This window comes from Hakea prostrata, chromosome 8, assembly GCF_041222555.1.
Source record: "Hakea prostrata isolate BN-2017 chromosome 8, UWA_Hpros_2, whole genome shotgun sequence".
Classification (NCBI taxonomy): domain Eukaryota; kingdom Viridiplantae; phylum Streptophyta; class Magnoliopsida; order Proteales; family Proteaceae; genus Hakea; species Hakea prostrata.
In genome coordinates, this window is record NC_142607.1 from 45,180,590 (window position 1) to 45,203,853 (window position 23,264).

The following is a 23,264-nucleotide window of genomic DNA, read 5'->3' on the forward strand; positions in this document are numbered from 1 at the left end:
ATGGGTTTTGGAATCTAAGAAGGAAGGGATTGGTACCGTAATTAGAAACCCATAAGGAAATTTGGTTATAACCTTCACTACTAGAACGATCGATATGCAACTCAATTATTACAACAAAAACTCTTGCGATTAGAAAGGGTTTATTGTAGGCTATCAGAATTGTGCTAAGTGCTTAATGGTGGAGATAGATTCAAATGACTTGCTTCATAAATCGAAATCCCTATTCAAACTTCTACTTGGATTTCATGATATCAAATATCATATAGTTGGAAATTTCTTCTGAGTGTATTTGCTTTAATTCAGTTTTAAAGAACTCCAACTTCGTAGCAATTCCTTATCAAAGGTTGCCCTTTCACTTGAGCAGCTGGAAATTTGGCGGAATACAATTTTTGGTTTCTGAATTTATGTAATTCAAATGTCAATGACTATACCAACTTTGAGTTCTCAATGAACATATGTTTCTTATCTCTCTCAAAAAAAAAATAAATATATTTCTTATCAAAAGAAATGATCCCCTATTTTTTGTATTAATATATATATTTTTCTTTTCATCCTAATTACATGTAAGGGTATTCACGAAAATTATAAAACCATTTTCTGAAAAAAAAAATCAGAATAAGACAAAAATAATAATACTGAGATGATATTTTTGGTCAAATAATGAGATGATTATTTAAAATCAAAATAATTTTTTTTAGTTTTCTTGGTCAGTACTCAGTGGCTTCTTTACAATTGATGTTTTTTTTATTTTTTTTTTTTTGGGGTAAAACCATTATTTTATGTATTTGAGAACCTTTCCACCTAATCCTAAGATTTTGGGTTGTATATTTTAAGACTTAGAAAGTCTCAATCTTTGAACAGAATTTATTAGTTAATGGACTGGCAAGGTCTTTAAAATAATAAGTTTCATTACGTACTTGGCATTCTTAATTACCAAAATTTTAAAATAAGTATCGAAAGGCTCAAGAACTCCAGTTCTTAATTACATATCTCTATTAATTAAACTACTACTTCTTCTTAGCTGTTCTTAGTCATCAAAGGATAGAAGAGGGCCATAACATACAAAAAATAAGATAAAGGAAAAGATTGAGATCAAGAAGATGAGTTGTTCTTAGTCCTCCCTGGTCAAGAAGATGTTGCAAAAATTAATGAAATCAAACTGATACATCTTACATTAATGGTTATTATAAGTTCTTAATGTTTAGCTCTCATTCATGAATTCATATTAAACTGATATATCTTAAATTAATGGGGCATTAATTTATTGAACAATGGTGTAGAGGGATGAAGGTTCGAGACACACTTCCATGGAACAAGTAAAATTATTCCAAGTACCTAAAATAAGTCACATATTTAATATGAAACTAAATAACAAATAAATCGGAGGGATGTGTGGGTGAGGTTCGAGAAACACATCCACTTCTCCACCAGTTGGAACATGTAAAATTATTCCAAGTCTCATATTTAATATGAAACTGAATAATAAACAAATCGATGCTAAATCGTGTTAATCAGTTTGATTTGAAAATACAATGCCACTTCTCCACCAGTTGGAACATGTAAAATTATTCTAAATGAGTCTCATATTTAATATGAAATCTGAATGACAAACAAATCGATACTAAATAATGCCAATCAGTTTGATTTGAAAACACATGCTTTTATTTTGGTTTTGGTTTTGATTTGGTCTGATTTTAAAAAATAAAAAGGGAAAACTTCTATCTCGTGGCATGGAGACACCTTGAGAATTCGAACTCTTTTATGGGAAAGGATTGTGAAAGTTATATACTTTCCAAATTGTTCTTTCTTGGAAGCCCGAGTTGGCAGGTCCCCCATCTTGGGGTTGGAGAAGCATATTAAAGGGTAGGGAGGTAATCTAAAAATGAATGTTATGTAGGAAGAAGCCTCAGCATTCAACCTTGTGTTTTCTTATGTAGGAATATCTGGCTTTCAAGAAATGAGTTGGTGTTCAAAAGCCTGCACAGGGGCCCTAAAGAAGTGATTTGTAGAGCTCACCATGCCCTTGTGGAATGCTGGTTAGTTATGCATAAGGAAGGTGATGGATCTCATGCCACTAATTGCCGAAAATGTTGGTTGCCACCCCTTGGTGGTTGGTTAAAGATGAACGTGGATTTCTCGCGGTGGGAAGATGCTGATTGAGGGGGAGTGGGTATTACTCTATAGGATCTCCCACTATGGGCCTACTCTGATCGGTTGAGTTGCTCTTCGCCTCTAGAAAGGTGAGAGTTGGGCCTTCTGGAGTTTGTTAAGGTTGGGCATTCTTGAGTTATGCTCGAATCAGGTTGTGAGAAATTGACAAACTACCTCATTAACCCCTCTTCTTCTGTTCCAGCCCATATATCCAACATTGCAAGGGGATGTTAAGCTCTTTTTTAGTGGATCTAATTTATTTATTTTAGAGCCCATTTCTAGGGCGGTGAACTTTGTTGTTGATGCTCTAGCTAAGAAGGCGTCATCTGCATCTGTCACGATGATTTGGTCAAATTGCACTACTTGGCTTCTTGATCTTTGTAATCAGGACGTCATTAGTCCTTTTTGCCTTTCTCAATGAAATTCTATTACCCAAAAAAAAAGAATACTTAGTTATCATTTATTGAAAGTTTCATCTCTAATTCTCTCATAAAAGGAACTATTACACTCCTACATCAAAATAACCAAACCCTTTATTTTTAATTTTTAATCGATTATGCTGATTTGTTTTATTTAGGTCTATTTTTCTTCGTTTTAAAGAATCCATGAAAATAGAAAAGGAAAACATAAAAAAATTATAAAATTAAAAGTCCCTAAAAAAGAAGGGGAAGGAAAAGATTAAAAAAAGAAAAGAAAAATAATCAATTATAATGTACTCCTGTAAAAAATGGAAAACAAAGAAAAACTAGTTAAAAAAACAAATTACTCTAATCAATTAGAAAGATAAAAATAAAGAGTGATTTATCCATTTTAAAACATCAAGTGAGAAGAAGATATAATAATTTATTTTTTGAAAAATTAAGTGTAAAACTTTTAAAAGGGGAGAGTAAGAGTAAATAGAGAATAAGTATAGTAGAGAACGTTTTCCAAAACTAAGAAGAGAATAAAAATCAAACTAGAAAATCTGATCAATAGACAACACCCTCTGTTTTTTTTGGGGTAAAATGTAATGCATTAGAACACGAAAAAAAGAAACAAAGAGTCGGTTTCAAGCACCTGACATGGACAAATCTGTAAGTCAATGAGTGGAGATGGGCCATTTTGTCCTACACGGCAATGACAGAGCCCTCCTAGCAAGGGAGTTAGCAACAGTGGTAGAGACCCCCTTGGCACAAAGCAAAACCTACAATCTGTGACTCACTTTTCTTTCTTGTGGGTAGACTTACAAAATCTCAACAAAGAGAGTGATGATAGAAGAGGTCAACTTATTGCTTTTATCCCTCTGATGGAAGATGTGATGTATTTTCAAGTATTCATGGATGGCTCCTGGGATGGAGACATGAGCAAGGGTGGCTCGGAAGTTGTATCTTGTGGGATTCAGCTAGCATGTTTGGCAGCAACTCAATGTTTTGCTGGTTTGGGTAGCTCAACAACATCCTTGGAGTTTGTAACAATTCGAGATGGCTTACTTATTAGGCAGACTTTGGGAGTTTCTAATATCCAAGTAAACTTAGATTGTTTACCTACGATTTTAGCACTACAAGGCCCTCACAGTTCTTTAGATTGGACATGTTCTAGTTTAATTTTTGAGTTTTTGTGACCCTCCTTAGATTTCTACAATGTTCATTTTCAATTTTATTCCTAGGTCTAGTAATAGTTTTTCTGAACCCTCTCTCCCTTTCTAGATCATGGTGATGTCCCACTTCTTTTCATGATTGACCAGTTTTTGTTATTGTCCAGGCAACCTAGTTGAAACTTTTTCATTTAATGAAGCTATTATCTTTTGAGCAAACACCGTTTAGTTTACAATATTTGTTACTAAGCCCAGCCCATATAATAGATTAATAGGTGGGTCATATGGGCCAGCTAGATATTTCTGAAAGCCCATTATATGCCTAACTCGTCGACTAGCCTCAAGAAGCCTTCGTTTAAACTCACAGTTTGCTTTTTCCGCTTTTCTTTCTGGTTTTTGCTCTCTGCTTCGATTCGTGCCGCCATGCTCTCAGGAGATATCCCTCCAAACCAGACCATTTACATTAAAAATCTCAATGAGAAAGTCAAGAAAGATGGTAAGCTCCAAAACCCATTACTTGGTTTGGTATTTTTTTTTTTGATTATCTGTTGTGTTTTTCTGTGTTCCTTAGTCTAGTAACGTAGCGTTAGGGCTTCCTGGAAGCCTCTGTACGAATATTTCCTTGTTGGAACACCTATCTGATGTATGGGTTTTTCCTCTTTTCGGCGTTTCGTCTTAGTTCCATGTGTTTTTCATGCTTTCTAAGAACTCACAGCACTGGGTGATCGCGGCTTCTTATTGCCATCTGATGGTTTGAATCCTACTTGAATCTAAAATTAACTATTTGAAATTTTGGCGTGAACATTTCGGTTTGAAAGCTGTATGTAAATAGAACTGACATAACTGGACTGTTTGGAAGCTATTCTTTGTTAATGGTAACCAGTGTTTTCATCAAGTTTCATTTTTTTGTAGCTCCCTAAAGAAGCTTTCAGTTCGTTATTTAATACTTATTAGTAAAGCTTGCTATGCTTCTAATATGCCCCCTGTTGTGAGGAAGGCACGGATTTTGTGGCCAAGCTCGCCATTGTTATGGGGGTAGTTCCTTGTATCAACAGCTGGGATAGCTTTGAGTGAGAGACCCAGGCTGAGAGAGCCAACTGCCTACCCCCTTCTCTTTTAGCTTTCTCTTGTGTTTTTGATTCTCTGTGCTTTATACAAAAGCTGTGAACGCCTATTAAAGAATTTTACCATTCTCCGATCACAACCACAGTTGTTGCTGCTGCTTCTGTAGTTTGATTCTGAGAGAGTCCTATCCCCTTCTCTCTTAGCTTTCTTTTGTTTTATTGTTTCCGTGTGCTCTACGAAAAGGCTATGAACCTATTGAAGGGGTTTCACTGTTCTTTGTTCACAACTGAAGTTGTTCTACTGCTTCTGTAGTTTGATTTCTTGGTTGCCACTGCAAGGCTAATAATATCTCCATCCTCCATCAAAACTACTGGGTTTTGGAGCACCACCATCAACCCCATATGATCCAAGTTCTGGACCATGGCATTGGATGGATTGTCTCAGACATAACCTTCTAATTTGAGTATTGCAGCCACAACGCCCAATGTCATGATCAGACAAGTGGATCTTTCAGTAGGGTTCTCATCCATACTAGCACCCTATAACCTCATTTGGAGCCATTCTACCGACTGTTTAATCCGATACCCTAACCTTTTTAATTATGCCCCCCTTATTTCTAATTTTGTTTAGTGGGGTTATTTGTGACTCGTAATCTTAGTCCTAGGTTAGAATCTTCCAAGCTTCAGACAAGATTGCCCTCCCATTAGCTGATCTAATAATCATTGTGACATTTTAAAATCTCAAAATTTTTTTTTTTTTAAATATAATTTTCAAGGGGTCCAAAAAGTGGCTCCAAGCAACAGGTCCCAAACTTTTACCGCTTGTTTTGGTCTATACATATTCTTGTTGAATCCTTTTTTGAAGTTCTCTTTCACTTAAGAGTGAAGTAAAGCAAAGAGGGGAGAGGTGGAGGCCCTTTATATGTTATATAGGGTTTCAATGAGCTGTTGTACTATACACAAAATTAGTCTTCATTCCCTTTGTTTTTGGGTTTGTTTCTTAAGGTTCCAAAAAGTGGCACCAGGCAACAACAACAACAACAATAAGCCTTGTCCCAACTAAATGTTGTTGGTTTGATTCTAGCCTTTCAATCAGTTCTATTTGAGGTCATGCTAGATACAAGGCCTAAGCTATGCATATCCTTTCTCACCACTTCTCTTAAGGTTATCTTAGGTCTACTTCTAGCTCTTCTAGTCCCTTCAATCGGGATTATATCACTTCTCCGTATAGGGACATTTATAGGTCTTTGTTGAACGTGACCGTGCCACCTCAAACGACTTTCTCAAAGCTTATCACTTACCTGGTCTCTGTTGAAAGTGGCACTAGGCAACAAATCCCTGAATTTCATTAGCTAAATTGGGTTTCTGTAGAGTACATTTTTCTGATATCAAGTTCTCTCCTGTTTAGGCCCAAGATGAAGAATCGATTAGCTTGACAAGTGAATTTTAGTTAGCAAATTAGGGATCTTGTGTCTTAGTCAATTAAGAATGAATTACTTGAGACACACTTTTTTGTCATGCCTGTTCTGAATATACCGAACTAAATGAAGTGTACGATCTAATTAGGTAATGGATGTTTTGCTTTCACATTTGACATTGAACAACATTTTTTTCCATGTGAAGTATTAAGAAAAGGTATATGAATTTCTGTATATCTCTTTTGTTGGCGCACCATGAATGAGGATATTTTTAAAACATTCTTATCTAATGTATTATGATAAAGAAAACTGCTAGAATAATTCTGGAGTTTAAATTTGAAGAGCAACATAATAACTTAGGGAGGGTAGAACTTTGCAAGGGATTGGAAAGGAATACTAGGTTGTAAAGCGATTTTCCATCTGGAAAGATTTTAGCCAGTGAGGAATCAGCGTTTTGTGTCATGGTAAAAGTATGCAAAATTAGGGTTTGGTCTTTTATGTGTGTTTACTTGGGACCCTGTGTTGATGACTTGAGAACTGGCCCATAAAATAACTTGAATTTGTAGAGTGTTTCTGGTATCTAAGTTTGTTTTTCCATCCTAAGGATAGCAATGTTGGTTACCGGCTGAGCTGCTTGTTTTGGCCCATTCAGTTTTCGGACTGTATATTGGATTGAGCATATGCATTGGTGTCTGTGGAACAAAAATGAACAACTCTAAAATGCAGAAGCAGTAGTTCTTAAAAGCGATTGGAGTATTGGTGGAAAATAGAAGATATAAAAAAGTATGTTCAGATGGCTTGGTTGATCTATTCTTATTCTTGCCAAGTAGCCGTACATATCGGCCCTGTAGTTATGTTCCATTCCATTGTTTAACTCAACTCAACAACCATGTGTATTACCTACTAAACCTACTAAATGAGGTTGGCTGCATGAATCTTGTTTTTCCATTCAACTTTCTTCAAAAACATATGTGTTCAGTTACATTTCTTATTACAAATTCAAATAATTGAACATAGTGCTTTATGCATTTGCAACTTGGTTTCTGTTTTTTGCAGAACTGAAGAGATCTCTTTATGCTTTGTTCTCTCAGTACGGAAGGATTTTGGATATTGTTGCACTGAAGACACAAAAGCTTCGAGGTCAAGCATGGGTTGCATTTGGTGAAGTTACAGCTGCTAGTAATGCAGTGCGTCAAATGCAAAACTTTCCATTTTATGACAAGCCCATGGTGAGTTTTGTGATTTACTTCGACACTGAATCTGATTGTGGATTAAAATTTTTGGCATCAAACTGGACTTGCAGCTATCATGTGTTTTACAAGTGATAATATATCATGAAGAGAGATGTGTTAAATAGTGAAAGAGTTTATTACTTGTTAGTGGATTTAGTCACATTAACTGGTTCAATGGGAAGGTTTTGGAAGCTAATATTAATTTTATCTTTATTATTGGATTGGAATTGAAAACAGCCTGATTTAGTTGAAGTAACGGCAACAGTATTTTTAAATTTTCTCTTTTATTCTTTTTTTAGATTTTCTGATGCAGAATGATCTAATTAACAAGTGAAAGAAAATTAGTAAAGAAGAAAGAGAGAATGGAAAAGACAAGTATGAAGAATTACGAAGTAATCATTTTTGATGTCTGGGGTTTGTCAAAAACAAAGAAGGGAAGTTCTATAGGACTTTTGTCTGACCAACTCTAATGTATTGGGTGGATGATTGGGCTGGGAAGAAGTGTCATATAGTGATGCTTCGTGTTGTAGAGATTGTGGTTGTCAAGGTGGCAAGGTAACCAAAGCGGTTGGAGCTCTGCCTAGGAGATTAGGCGACAAACCGGCGCCTAGGGTGGCAATAAGGCGACTAAAGCGGTTGGGTCAAAATTTCTCAATACAATTACTTTTAAATTGATAAATTTCTATTATAAGCTAAATAAACATTCAAGAATCACATTCATAAAAAAAAAGCATTCAAGAACACAAACATAAGTTCATCTCATCAAGCATCATAAACGATGACTATGAACTATTTACATTTATACTTACCTTTATGATAGTGTGATGCCAAATTAGTGCCTTGTCCATTTAATGATTCATTGGCTCCCAATTCTGAAATGACTAACTATTAAATTTGTTACGGCTTTGTAGAATAAATTTGATTTTAAAAAAATCAAGAAAAATATTATTATGTACAAAAAAGTGACCACTTTGGCATCTAGGTAGTAGTAAGGTGCACAAGGCGACAAAACAGTAGCGATTAGGAAAAAAAGTGGCTGAAAAACTGAATGTCAACAAAGCGGTGGCAAATTAGGCGGTTGAAAAATTGCCTTACCACCTAGGCGGATGCTTTTGAAAACCATAGTAGAGATGATGATGCTAAGATGAATGTGCGTTGAAACTAAAAAATATATAGTGAGGAAGAAACATGTTAGAGCTTATTAGTGGCAAGCTTGGAGAATGTAGCATCCCTAAGGATTAGTGATTTGATCTTGATTGATGGAACTAAAAAGTGCTAGGGATACATACATAGCCTGGGTCTTGTGCAAGTATGACCATGGACAAAGCCTTTTGGAGAGCAACGATCCATTCTTTTGACGCCATATTGTTGTGGTCTTCCTTTTGTGGGCAATCTTTTAGTTCTATTTTATTTTATTTTCTATTCCCACTCTCTTTTCTTTCATGTTGTCTTTTTTACTTCAGAATTCATGTAGCTAGGAGGTTGAGTTGTTGTCATGGAAGAATTGCAAAGAATCATTTTACAAAGAATTACCCTCAAGAATCTTACTATCTTAGGATGTCTAGACAAGCTGATGCTCTTTGAATGCACTTCCTTGGATTCCACTGACTCATCTCTTCTTGGCCGTTTACATGTATCTATGATTGTAACTATGTCCTAGTACCAAGTGTTATAGATTCAATTACCTTTGCACATTGTTAACCATTAAAGACTAAATTTCAAGATAATGGAGTTTGGCAATAATGTTCAGTCTTAGTTGCCTCCAAGGAAGAAATTTCCTGTCGAAACCGGATTTCGACCTAGGGAAAGTGTGAGATTTCCAGGTTTCGATCGAAATTTCGGTCAAAACATTTGATTTTCCCCCTAAAGTTTTTAATTTCAATTTTGAGCCTTATATGGATTCAAAATGATCTGGTGTGCATGCTACCTATTTCAAGCATAATAAACACAATGGAACTATCAGTTTACCAAAAATCATTGAAAAAGTAAGATTCAAGTATATAGTATACAGGAGAGGAACTGAGAATATTACCAAGTACAAGTCTACTCTATTCTATGTCTCCCCCTTCCCTCTGCAACCCATACAAATGACAATACATGTCTCATGATGTTTGCTCCATATAGTTGTCGATGCAGTCTGTAATTGCAGCTCTATATGTGGCCTCATCCATATGCCTAAGATGTCCTGATGGTGGGAAGTTGGGAATCTCCAGATAAGGAACTGGCTCAACTACATATGGAAGGGTTGGTGGTGGCTGTGGTATAGAGTGGAAGATCTGCTCAACAAATGAAGAAACACCTTGGTCGTCGGTAGGGGCACAAACACCATAAGCTCCATAATGATAGTAAGGTTCCAGTGGCTGACTCTGACAAGTGACAGTGGGAGGAACACTATAAGCTCCATAACCATAAGGCTCCACTAGTGGCTGACTCTATTGGATGCAAATGGGTGTTTGTAATAAAACACAAAGCAAATGGGACCATTGAGAGATAAGGCATTGACTGGTAGCCAAGGACTTTTCTCAAACCTATGGCATTGAGTACCAGGAGACATTTGCTTCTGTCTCTGAGATGAATATTGTTCGAGTTGTTCTCTCATGTGCTATAAACCAAGGGTGGAGTCTTCAACAATTAGATGTGAAGAATGCTATCCTACAAGGAGAGCTGCAGGGAGAAGTATATATGGATGTGCCCCCTGGTTATCCTAATTCAGAGACCCATGGAAAGGTGTGCAGGTTAAGAAGAGCTCTATATGGTTTAAAGCACTCTCCTAGGGCATATTTTGGAAGATTTCACAAGGTAATGATCTTCTATGGCTACATACAAATTAATGCAGACCATACCCTATTTATCAAGCGGGATAAATCTCATACTACAGTACTCCTTGTCTATGTGGATGATAATGTCAGCAGAGGATACAATGAATTGGAAATTACAGGCTTGAAGACTTTCTTGGGGACTGAGTTTGAGATAAAAGTTATGGGCGGACTCAAGTATTTTCTTGGGTTTGAGTTGGCCTACTCTGCTAATGGTGTCTCACTCTCTCAGAGAAAGTATACCTTAGACCTATTAGAAGAGACATAAATGCTAAGGTGTAGATCTGCAGAGACCCCTGTGGAGCCTAGTCAACACTTGAAAATAATGGAAGGAGAACCAATTGACAAAACCAGCTACCAAAAATTAGTTAGGAAGTTGATTTACTTATCACATACTAGGCCAGTTATCATCTTTGCATTTAGCCTTGTTAATTAGTACATGCATGATCCTTATTCTTCACATCTTAATGCTGCATATCGTATCTTGAGGTATTTGAAGGCATCTTCCGGGAAAGGTATTTTAATCTCTTCTCAAGGATATCTTAGAGTTGAAGCATATACTAATGCAGATTTGGCTGAATGTCTGGATGACAAGAGGTCTACCTCTAACTATTGTGGTTATGTGGGGGGTAACTTGGTGTTCTGGAGGAGCAAAAAATAGGCTGTAGTGGCTCAATCAAGTGCTGAAGCAGAGTTTAGAGCCTTAGCTCAAGGTATTTGTGAAGTATTATGGTTGAAGGGTCTTCTTCAAGAACTTGTAGCAAATATGGAAGGAACTATAAGGCTGTATTCGGACAGAAAATCATCCATCAGAATCGCCCATAATCCAGTTTAGCATGGCAGGACCAAACATGTAGAAATTGATAGGCATTTTATTAAAGAAAAGGTTGAGTCCGAACTGGTTCAGATTTCTTTTGTTACTTCTGACAACCAACGTGCTGATGTATTCACAAAAAGTTTTGAGTGTCAAGTTATTTAGTAGCATTGTTAGCAAGTTGGGCATGATAGACATCTATGCACCAGCTTGATGGGGAGTGTTGTAAGTCATAAGTTGAGTCCAGTTGGGGAGTTTGGTCTGTTACAATCTTTATTGTTTATGTTTTTTAGTCTCACATTGGGTATTATTTTACTTGCTCATTCATAACTATTATTATAAATAAAGCCCTGCTATGTCACACAAGACATAAGACTAGATTCCACAAATTATTCAGCAGTCTAGCACATGTCAATTAGAGTTCTATTTAAATAGAATTTACCATGTGCTAATTAGTTTTATGTCACTTAGAAGTTTTATTTTGGCAAGTGTTTTTAGTGTCCCTTTGATCTTATGTTTTGGATGGATGAGATTAATTCACGTGGTGGGATCCCAATCTATGAAATTAGATTCCAAATTAGAGTTTAGGTCAAGTGGTGAGATCCTCGTCTATTAAGGATTCCCAAATGGTGACAGTTTTTTAAAGGGCTATAAATTGCCAAGTATTCTTTGTATTCTCAAATTGGATTTTGAATAAAATTAAGAATTTTGTGAGACACAGGGTCATGGTTCTCTTTGGGAGGGCCATGACGGATTTCTGAAGAGTTCTACTGCTACAATCAGCAGTCCATCTCCTTCAACGGCAGCCATTAACATTCTCAGCAAGCTCCACAAGTAAGTATTTTTAAGTTCCAGCTAATCCTCCTGCTCCCCTAGACCAGCACACCCCTCCCCACCCCCTTCTTTTCATTGTGCACCCCCTAGAAACCCTTCCCACCCCATCGCAGGCCCTCCCTGCTCATTCCCTACACCCAACAGTCCCATGGTTTCTTCCCACTCCCTGTGACAGCCCCAGCCTCTCCCCCCATCTCTCCTTTAGCCCCACGACTCCCCTACGCCTTTTTTCTTCCCTGCAGCAACATCGAATCCCACGCCCTAGTTCTCTATCCCCAGCCCCATCTCATCCTCTCTTCTTCCCCTAGGATCGCACCCCTTTCTAGGTTATTGAGCTACTGTCAGTTTTCCCAAATAACTCTACTGCACTTCATCTTCTTCCTCTGTATTTACTGCAACTTATTTCAATCTTCTGAAACCCAAGCGATTGCAACTCAGACCCTTCCCCATGTTCCAGAACCATTAGAATAAGGTCTGAATATTCAAAGGCAGCAAGTTCAGCCCCTTTCCAACCTAGCCAAACAACCCCCCCCCCCCCCCCCCAAAAAAAAAAAAAAAAAAAAAAAAAAAAAAAACCTTGTTTTCTGATTTTGTTAAAATTTCAGATCTGAGTTCACATTACAGAAGGGTTTTAGAGTAATTAAAATACCCTATAAAACCTAGGATAACTAGTCTTTTTTGCTGAAAACCGGGCAGCGCTTAGATTTAGGAAGATTCCTATCCTACCCTTAACCCTAAATCTGGGTTTACATCAGCCCTACTACCCTAGCTTATTGTTTATCATAAGTTTGTAGAATCCATGTAAAAGAGTCTGACTAGGGTTCTGAGTGGTCATCCCTAGGCTTGACCTGGTCCTCAATATAGGCAGAACAACATGTGGTCAAGGACTCAGTGGATCATGGTGATCCCTCTCTAATTCTTTTTTTCTCATAGTTTTTTATTATTTTTTTTTATATTTCTAAACCCACAGAAACTGAACTATGATGTATTCCATAAAGAACAAATTGCAAGCCAGTCCTTGTATAATTGGTTAGCCTCCTTGTATGTTGTTTCTTTAATTTAGATCTTCTAGACCCCAAATAACCTTGCATCTCTTGTGCATCTGTGAGGTAAGACGTTATGTATAAAATTGTATGAGATATACATTGGTATATATAAAATAAATATGTTAGAACTTTGATAAATATGTGATGCATCTAAGAGTGTATGACTATTTATGGATCTAATCATTTCCTTCTGTTCTGCTGTGTATAGCCTGCGGTCAATTGCTTGTCATAAGAGAGCTCCACCCCGACCCCTCTTCTTTCCGCCCTGGGGAGGGGGGTGCTTAACATACGGTTTAATGTGTGTGCTAACCATAATTGGGCATGTTTTCCTTATTGCAGCGGATTCAGTATGCAAAGACAAAGTCAGATTGCATTGCAAAGGCAGATGGGACCTTCGTTCCACGGGAGAAGAAAAAGAAGCAGGAAGAAAAAGGTTTGTGTCCTATGGAATATTCTGTCAAGGGCACCTGTCTTCTAGGGTGTTGTCCTTCTTCATTATACCAATGAGATATAAACAATTGTTGACATGACGAAATTTCATGGGTCATGTTTAATATTTCCATATGACATGTTAAGTAAAGATCCTTTTGTATTGGTAGAATATGAATGTGAAGAGAATGTTAGTCAAAATGCCAAGAGAGTGGGGTAAAACGAACAATTTTAGATCAGAACTGCACCTAAATGCAACACAAATTTCCATTTTCCCAACATAGTTTTTTTCTTTTTGTTTGGGGGGGGGGGGTAAATATTTTACTTCAAATAATCATTTCGGTTTCCTTCTAAAAATAGAACTTATCTTACCTATTGTGGGCCTCACGTTTTTCCATTCTTATACATCAGTGTTGTTTCTAACTGAAAAAGGTTTTATTTACCACTCTTTTTGTCAGTAAAATTTTATTTTCACTTCACTTCTAACAAAAGAAGGCCTTGATGGCTTATCATCTGTTTCCTTTTCCGAGTAAACCTTGATCATCGTCTTGAATGAAATAATTGGTCTACAACTGTTAATTCAAACATAAGGGTTTAGTTTGGCAGTTAGAGAAGAACTATGATCAAAGCTTTCCATTCCAGTATGGAGCTCCATGATGTGAAATTTAAGATTCCATGAAAACTTGTGTGGCCTGCTGTCTCCACTGTTTTTAAGTTTCCTTGTTTTGTTATTTCATTGGTCAACTAGAGATTGCCAAAATTTTGTTCTTCTTACTACCCTATCTTAGAAAATAGTCCCATAAATGTTTTCAGTCAATTCCAATCGAAGTATAGTACTTTCAAATAGATTTGCATGAATGGAAGTGTGTGCATGCCATCTTTGGGGTAACAATGCTTTTGTAAGTATTTTCAAAATTTTAGCTAGTATAAACGTCATTTGTGTAGCTGAAATGAACAAAGTTTTTAACCTGTTGATCTCTTAGTGATTTCTGATTTACCATGTTTCAGTGGCTTTGTTTTACTTGAATCTTTGTGTGCAGCTGAAAGAAAACGAAAGGCTGAGGGACCACAATCTGCTGCTACTGCTAACGGTACCAGTGACAACTTAAATGGCGGCCCCACTGTAAGTTTGTTGTCATCTTATTTTTGCCTTTTGAGTTACGCTGGACATTGCCCCATTATTTTAATTCTTTTTGTTTGAGATTGGTGTCGCTCATTGTTGGCAATTGTCCTGTGTTTATGTAAACTGAATCCTATAATCCATCAATAAGTATTTGCTTTATAGAAAACTTGTAATGGCTAAATTCTAGTGAGACAAGGAAATGATAGCTACAGATTCAGGGCCCTGAACCTGATTCTGATCGCTTATGGGCATTCCCAATTAACAAAAGCCAAAGAATAAAGGGCCAATGGCCTACTTGCTGTAACCAAAATGACCAAAATGACCAGAATTTCCTTAGGTGTAATTGTGTGAATTGGCAAGTGAAGAAGAAAGGTTTAGAGAATGCAAGAAGGATCTCCATCTTTTTCTTATTGACCTAGAACAAGTGATGTAGCCTTGATAGGATGAGGGCCAAAATCCAGGATCAATTAGGGAATCAACAGACAAGGTAAGGTTTCTAAAACCTGGCGGCTAGGGTTTTAGGGGCTGTTTAGGGTTTTGGGGATTATTGGAGCCTTGGAGGGTGTACAGAACTCAGTTAGGGCTTATAGGCTTAGGATTGTTGAAGACCCAATTCTGAAATCTTGTCTGTTTGGGTTTCAGATTCAAGTTACAGAAAGGTAGGGTTTTGGGAAATTAGGGTTTCAATTCTCTAGGGTTTCTAAAGCGTAATTAGGGCTAGGGTTAGGGTTGAGTATTGGATGGGGAGTGCGGATTGTGATTCTAAAATGGGGTGGGATTTGGTGGAGGGGATTGAGACTTGAGAGATCTAGAATTTAGGGTTTTGGGAGGGATAGAGAATGCTGTGGGCTAGGAGAAAGGGAGAGGGGGGGGGGTGGGTTGGAGGGCTAGTATGCGATGGGGTTAGGAGGGGAAAGGTGGTAGGGACGATTACTTACTGCTTTTAGGGGTTGACAATGAAGATTTCAGATGAAAAACGCCAAAATCTAGCAGCCACAGGACATTTTTGTGTTGGAGAATGCCAGAAACCCTGCCCAACCTTCAATCCTCTACTGTAACTCCTCTGCGATAATTTTATTCATCTACAAGCATTGGGCTGTGTATTCAACTTTCCCATAGAAACAAAAAAGGAATTGTATTTTAAATAGGAATTCAATTCCAATTAGGACTCTTTATTTATCTCAACTTAGATGGACTCAAATAACAAAATAAAAGTAGGACTTGACTCTGAGATATTTCTGAATCTAATTGGACCTAACTGGGCTTGATTAGGACTGCCCAAAATGACCAAATTGCCCTGCATGATAGGCCAAAATTTCCAATGCTATTGGTGGGGCCGTAGGGTGCCTGGTAGAAAACTAGGCCTTCTTTGGGTCTTCCTGGAGTAGACGTGCGGTCCTACATCAATGAGCCATGACAGAATCCGTGGGAAGTTAATCTACCAAGTATTAGAGAGGAGAAATGTTTCATGTGACTATTTCGATGGAATTAATGATGTATATGTTGGGGCTCTGACAAGTGGAAGAATGGTGTTGGTGCCAAGGTAGTGACTTCCCAATCACAATTAGGTTACTTCAAGGAGCAGCTTTAAGCCTTGTTTTAATTGTGATTATCAAGGATGATTTATCTGGAGACATTTAAGATAAGGTTCCTTGGGTTATGATTTTTCTGATGATTTAACTGGAGACATTCAAGACTAACCTTGGAACTCAAGGGTTTTAAGGTTAGTCTAAGTTTGGTTACATTGAGACGACCAATGTGGTAGTGAAATTTGATGAGAGGGGCATTCTGGAAAGAGATTAATTTAGTATATTAGCCCAATCATAAATAAAAAAGGGATTTAGTGGATGATGTTTTCCTGAGAATTATCGTAGGATGCATGAAGTGGAAAGCATAGTTGTCAAGGCGATCCACCGAGTATAGTTGTCAAGACTATCTGATGTAATCAGGGTTGAAAACCGTAAAATTGAGCCCAAAAACCAGAACCAAAAAAAGGCACTTAAATCTGGCTGAATACCCCAGGGGTATTTTGGTCATTTTGCAATCCCCCCTTTTGGGCTCAATATGGGTCTTTGACAGAATCCCCTCGATCCAAGGGTTATGGATCTACCCTCTTCTTCTTTTTTTTTTTTTTTTTCTTTCCTCGCTCTCTCTGGTTTAGAGTCAATAGTTTGAGAGTTATGCTCGTTTTAAAATTAGATTGAGTTAGTTAATTGTGGATAAGATTCCTTGTCTTGAAGGCGTCTTGTATTTTAAAGTTTGTTTCCATTTTGAAGTCAGTTATTTGAGTCTATTATCTCCTAGAGTTAGTTATTTCTGAAATTTGAGTCCTTATTTAGTAAGAGTTTGTAACTTGAAGTCCAAGTTAGAGGTTGTTGGATCCTTATTAGATAGGGAATCCCAAGTTGAGTCAAAGTATATTGTAATTGGCTATAAATAGCTTCTTTGTTTCTAAATAAAGCACGTTGAGTTTGTTGATTAAATCGAAGGCCTGCGCCGTGGGGAAGGAAACCCTTACAGCCTAGGCTGGAGAGTAATTCTCAGAAATTCAGCAGGTCCAGCAGCACCTTTGTTCTCTTCAAGTCATTCACAGTAGTACATGCATGACACAACAGCCCCATGTAAGTTGTAGTCCCCCCTTCCACCATCGCAGCCTTCCTTCACCCTCTTACCCCACTCGCAAGACTCCCCTGCCCCTCTCTGTTCTGCACATCGCAGGAACCTCACCCCCACACCCCCTTAAGCCCTTGAAACCCCTCTCTTTTGCTGTTTCAGACCTTTAGGCCCCTCCCCACCATCCTACAACCCTAGCAGTCCCTTTCCCCTACCTGTCCAGCCTTGTGAGTCACCCCGTAAATCCCCTTTTTCCCCATTCGGTTCCCTGTTTTGGAGCTGAATTCTGAGAAACAGAAAATTCCAGAATTTCTGCAACTTTACACTTTGAAGCCTGAAAATCCGTAGAATAAGACTTGAACCTTCAAAGGCAGCAAGCTTAAGCCCCTGTTCTACCCTAGCCGAAACACCTAGAAACCCTCGTTTTGTACTGGTTCCTATCTACGAAGATCCTGAAGATCTAACCCAGACCCCTGGGCTAAATTAGTGGGATCAGAGCTACATGAACCAGCTGTAGTCAGCACCATGAGTGATTCAATATATTGCTGCAAGGAAGAAGTTGCGTTTGAAAGACTCCTATGGCAGCCCCTCCATCAATGCCATCTTAAAAGTCTTTCAGTAGAGCCAGAAGAAGAAGACTAGAAGAGGAGTGCCCCTTATACACTAAATTCCAATCGGGTGAGCTCAAAGATTTGATAACTGTTGATAGTGGTAGCAGCTTGATTGTGGTGTCTGAAGAATTTGTAAAGAGGGCTGATTTTAAAATTGAGAGGCATCCCCAACCCCATAGAGTCTCCCTTGTAAACATTGAAGAATTAGAAGTCACTCATAGGTGCCTAGTTCACATCAGTCTCCATTCTTACCAAGAGGAGATACGGTTTGATGTAGTACCCATGGGATTGTCTGAAAATAACTTAGGGAGACCCTAGTAGTATGATAACGATGTGACTATCATGGGGAGAGAAAACAAGTGTAAGTTCATGCCCAAAGGCTTGAGAATTGTACTCTTACCCTTGGACCTACCAGCATAGATCAAGAAGAAGCAAGCCCTCAAAGCAACTCAGGAGGGCACCAATATCAAAACAAAAAACTTGGTGGATTCTGAATATGAAGGACCCAGTCAAGAGAACAACCAAGACACCAGCACTAGCTCCAAGGCCAAGGCCTCACAACCAAATGGTGAACCCTCTTCACCAATCCAAAAAGCTTCCTCTGACAAAGGTGCTAGAAGAGATTGACAAGACTACCATAGGAGTGGAAGATCCCTTCATGAGGTACCCACTACACCAGTGGTTCCCTATGCCCTTAGCATCAAGGGTAGAGCATTGCTGCCTTGAGACATCAAGACCGTACTGGCACCAATCCCATGTGAAGCTGGCCCTCCTTTGGGTCTCAATTTCTTTTTGAAAAAAGACACTAAGTATTCTAAGGGCGATAGCTCCAGTCATGATAAAGGTGTTCATAGAGAAAGGCTCCGAAGGCATGGCTATAGCCTATAGACTCCCATCTTTCCTCCTAGGGCTCCTCACACTCAGGCCTCTAGGATTGAAGATTACATTGCCACTAGTTCAATTTTACCATGGGTCTGTCATTTAAAGGTGCAAGCAGCAACACATCTATGACTTCCTCCCCATTGCAAGATGAGAGGACGAGTCCACATGCAAGCCCTCCCCAGGGTTGACCCTTAAGCACATAACAAGCACATTCATTAGGAGATGAATGTTTTCCAGAAGGGGAGAGCTGATTTAACCAGGGTTGGACTCCCTAAACCTGGGCCCAAAAACCAAAACAAAAAAAGGGCACGTAAAGCTGGCCAGATACCCCAGGGGTATTTTGGTCACTTTTCAAGCCCTCTTTTGGTGCTCAATGTGGGTCTTGACAGAATCCCCTCGATCCAAGGGTTACGGATCTAGTTTGGTTTTTTGTTTGAGTCAGTAGTTTGAGAGTTATATTCGTTTTAAAATTTTATTGATTTTGTTAATTGTGGATAAGATTACTTATCTAGAAGGGGCTCTTATCTTTTAGAGTTTGTTTTAATTTAGAAGTAAGTTATTTGAGTCTCTTATCTCTTAGAGTTAGTTATTCTGCAATTTGGGTCCTTATTTAGTAAGAGTTTGTAACTTAAAAGTTCTAGTTAGAGGTTGTTGGATTCCTGTTAGATAGGGAATCCCAAGTTGAGTCGAAGTATCTTGTAATTGGCTATGAATAACTTCATTATTTCTGAATAAAGCACATTGAGTTTGTTGATTAAATTAGAGGCTTGGGCTCTGGGGAAGGAAGCCCTTACGGCCTAGGCAGGAGAGTAATTCTCAGAAATTCAGCCAGTTCAGCAGTATCTTTTTTCTCTTCAAGTCATTCACAGCACTGCACACACAACACACAACAGGCCCAAGTATGTTGAAGCCCTCCACCATCGCAGCCTTCCCCCCCTGCTTCTCCACTGTTCTGCGCATAGAAGGAACCTCACTCCCACACCCCCCTTAAGCCCTAGAAACCCCTCCCCTTTGCTGTTTCAGACCTTTAGGCCCCTCCCCAATTTCCTATGACCCTACCAGTCCCTTTCCCTACCTGTCCAGCCTTGTGAATCACCCCCTAATTCCCTTTTTCCCTATTCTCCTGTTTTGGGGTAGAATTCTGAGAAACAGAAAATTCCAGAATTTCTGCAACGTTACACCTTGAAGCCTGAAAATCCTTTGAATAAGACCTGAACCTTCAAAAGCAGCAAGCTTAAGCCTCTGTTCTACCCTAGCCGAAACACCCAAAAACCCTAGTTTTGTGCTGGTTCCTATCTAAGAAGATCCTCAAGATCTAACCCAGATCCTGGGTTACATTACTATCTAAGGTGGTGGAGGGCTAAGTGCTTCGGTTACTAAGGCACCCAAATGTTATTTTTTGATATTCTCTAAAGATTTAGTATGCTATACTGAATACCTTATATTATCAAAAATCAACTCTAAGCCACATCAAGTCATTAAAAATCAATATTGAGCTACTTCAAGTAATCATAAATCAGTGAGATATGGAAGATAATAAAACTAAGCACGCAAGTCATTACAAATTTGAAACCATTAAAACAGAGATTTATGCTGTTCTTGGAGTTGGTCATTGTTTATAGTCTCACGTTTGGTTTGTGTACTATAGATATAAGATATGATCGTATTTATAGGTAATCAAAATGCTTTCAATTTAAGAAAGTGTTCTTCAGTTGAACTACTTAATTTTTTCTATTTTTGCATGAGACACTTTGTATTAGGTAGAACACAGAGCTAGTTTTAAACAAATTCAAGATTGTTTAAATCAAATTATACTGAAGGAATTATGTTCCACCCAAACTTTGTTTGGTGTGCTTGAATGCTGTCAAAATCATTCTGAATGAAAATATTCTAAAATTACTTTGAATGAAAATATGTTTTTTAGATATTAAAATAAATGAATATTTTACTATACTCTTGGTTTTTAGCAATGTTTTACCACATTAAGACTTCTAGGAATTTTACATTTGAATAAAATCCCAACATTGAAAGTTGAAGTAATTGCCGGCTACCAAAAACCCAGTTTTTGTTTCTGATATGGGTGCACTTTTTATCCTTTTGGAAGGTGACTTTTAACTTCTTTTTTATTTTTTTATAGATTCAAATTATGGTTATTTTCTTTTTTCCAAATACTTTGAGTAAATGTTTACCAAAATTTCCATTTAGGTAGAAGACTTAGGCAAGCCCATCTTCTGGGACCAATGGGTATTTGCTTTGGGTGTGTGTGTGTGTTCAGCTGCCCAAATTACTTCAAGATTATAGTTCTTTTGAGGTCTTCTTTTTACAAGTTTTGTATTTTACATCTACTTCTTTTAATTGTTTGTATTTGTGCACAGGCTTCCTTCCAAGGAAAGGCAGGTCAGGATGCAGCTGCGACTCCAAACAATATACTTTTCATTCAGAATCTACCCCATGAGACCAATAGTTCGATGCTGCAACTGCTGTTCCAACAATACCCAGGTTTCAAGGAAGTACGAATGATAGAAGCAAAGCCTGGTATTGCTTTTGTTGAGTTTGAAGATGAAGTGCAGTCATTGATTGCCATGCAAGCCCTTCAGGGATTCAAGATAACTCCTCACAACCCCATGGTCATCAATTATGCCAAGAAATAATTCATCCTTTTTGGGGTATGTATCCTAAAATTTATGAGAAATGTGATGACCATGGGAGCATATGCACACTGTAACCATATGAATCTAAATTAAAAGTAGAAAAATAGTTTTTCAGTTCTTTGATTGTTTGTTTGTTCTATATCAGATTCGAGAAATCTTACTGGCCATGCATACCAATAGCTTTAATACTTAGTTGGAGTAACAAAGATTTTGGCTTCACTTTTATCTCTGGTGTTAATGGATCCTATCCACTTCCCAAACCAAACAACCCCCCCCCCCCCCCCAAAAAAAAAAAAAAAAAATAAAAAAAAAATTTATAATAATAAAATCATCTCCACTTTTGTGAATATTCATGGGCTAATGGTTGGTGGTCATACTAGGCATGTTGGTAGATTAGTCGCTTGTAGAATGTATGTTCATGTGTTCAAGGACCTCCCTGTAAACTGGGTAAGGATGTGTACATTTGTCCCCAGATCCCATGGAATGTGAGTCTTGTGCACTGATTACGACCTTTAGTAAAGGGCTCTGGTTAACAAGTTTATTCACAGGATCACAGTCCCACTGCAGCAGTAATGATAGTTAAGCCGAACACCTAATTAATCTGTTCACCTGCAATGTTGGGTTCATGGTCCTCATATTCTCGGCCATGGGTTCAATAGGAACCATGGTCTACAATGCTTTCTGTCTGCAGCTGGGAACCTTACTAAGATCTAATAGAAACATTAGTGGAACAAAACAATAGAGGATAATATTAAGCTTTTTGGTTGAAGTCTCATATTATTATTGTCCTTTTACTATTGCAAGTCTCTTCTTCTTTGGGTATTTGATGCTTTAGGATAAAGGATAAGGCTTCTGTCTTGTATCAAATGCAGGGAGGTGCTTAAAGGCTGTGTTTTGACTATTTATATTGCTCCTACAAGGGAATACAAGGCAGGAAGCCCTATCGTGATCATTGGTTCTCATCTTTTCTGTGGATTGTTGTGATCTGTATTCTGGTTGTTGAAATGTATGGAGCAATCAAATGAGTGAGGCTTTGTTTTTGTGAACATATCCGCAAATGATGCTTCAAAAAGAAGTGTCATGATTTTAGCCATGACATCCTGGATGTCAAGTACTAACTTCATAAAACTGTTATCAGCTGATGGTAGATATACACTTGCAGAACATCAATTATTTCTTTTGTAATTTAGTTGGATGGGTTGTTCCATGTTTCAAGGGCTCTCTCTCTCTCTCTCTCTTTTGTATGGTGGATCAAATAGTCCATAAAGTGCAAGTAGGTCTCCAAAAACACATTTTGCATATGATAACAAACCTATTTTGGTAAGCTGTGGAGGTTGTTGAGGTTGTTGTAGTAGGAATTATCTTGTGTTTTTGTTCACTGTACAGCATATGTGTCTCAGAGTATTTCACAAGGAACAAAGTGGAACAGATGCTTTAAGGTAAAGATTGCATGATTTGATATGAAAAGTATGTAACCCTAGTTGAAGTCTCAAAGGTTACTTTTCCTACTGTTTACACTTCTTTTTCCTTTTTCTTTTGATACTCCATGTGGGTCCATACTTGAAAGAAATGAAGTCTTTATTGTCCACAAAGGTGTGGAACCCTGGAAACTACATTAGTTTCTCATCCTTTTGGGCCCCAGAACTGTTGTACTGGTAGATCTTTGATGGCTAACATCCAGCTTTCCATGGAATAATGTAAAGAGAGAATTTTCTTTTCTGGTTGGGGTTCAAATATCAAGAAAGGTTATATCATCTTTGAAGCAAGAGCCAAGAAAATGTTGTAAAGTGGGAGACGAAAGTAGGGGAAGTTTTCATACAAAGCCGCATGGATGTGTGATCTTGATGGTCGTGTTCTTTATACACAGACAACTATTGGATGTGTGATCTTGATGAATTCATGGCATCTCATCTCCATCTAAAGGCTGAAAGCATGGTTCTGCGCCATGCATAATAGTGTACGAAACTTTCTGCTATAGAAGAAATAGAGAGACCTATCTAAGGGTAA

General features: G+C 38.0%; 1 protein-coding gene across 2 annotated transcripts; it reads left to right on the plus strand.

Annotated features, from left to right (window-relative positions):
- The first annotated feature begins 4,074 nt into the window (after positions 1-4,074).
- On the plus strand, positions 4,075-22,899 carry LOC149008150 (U2 small nuclear ribonucleoprotein B'' 2-like). Of its 2 annotated transcripts, XM_089165265.1 has the most exons (6): positions 4,081-4,220; positions 7,263-7,435; positions 13,288-13,381; positions 14,418-14,500; positions 20,982-21,272; positions 22,130-22,899. In XM_089165265.1, the coding sequence occupies exons 1-5, from the start codon at positions 4,148-4,150 to the stop codon at positions 21,255-21,257; spliced, it is 699 nt and encodes a 232-aa protein (XP_089021391.1). In that variant the 5' UTR covers positions 4,081-4,147; the 3' UTR covers positions 21,258-21,272; positions 22,130-22,899. The 2 variants fall into 2 exon arrangements, with proteins under 2 accessions (XP_089021392.1, XP_089021391.1); XM_089165266.1 differs by lacking the exon at positions 22,130-22,899 and having other exon boundaries at positions 4,075-4,220; positions 20,982-21,515.
- The last annotated feature ends 365 nt before the right edge of the window (positions 22,900-23,264 follow it).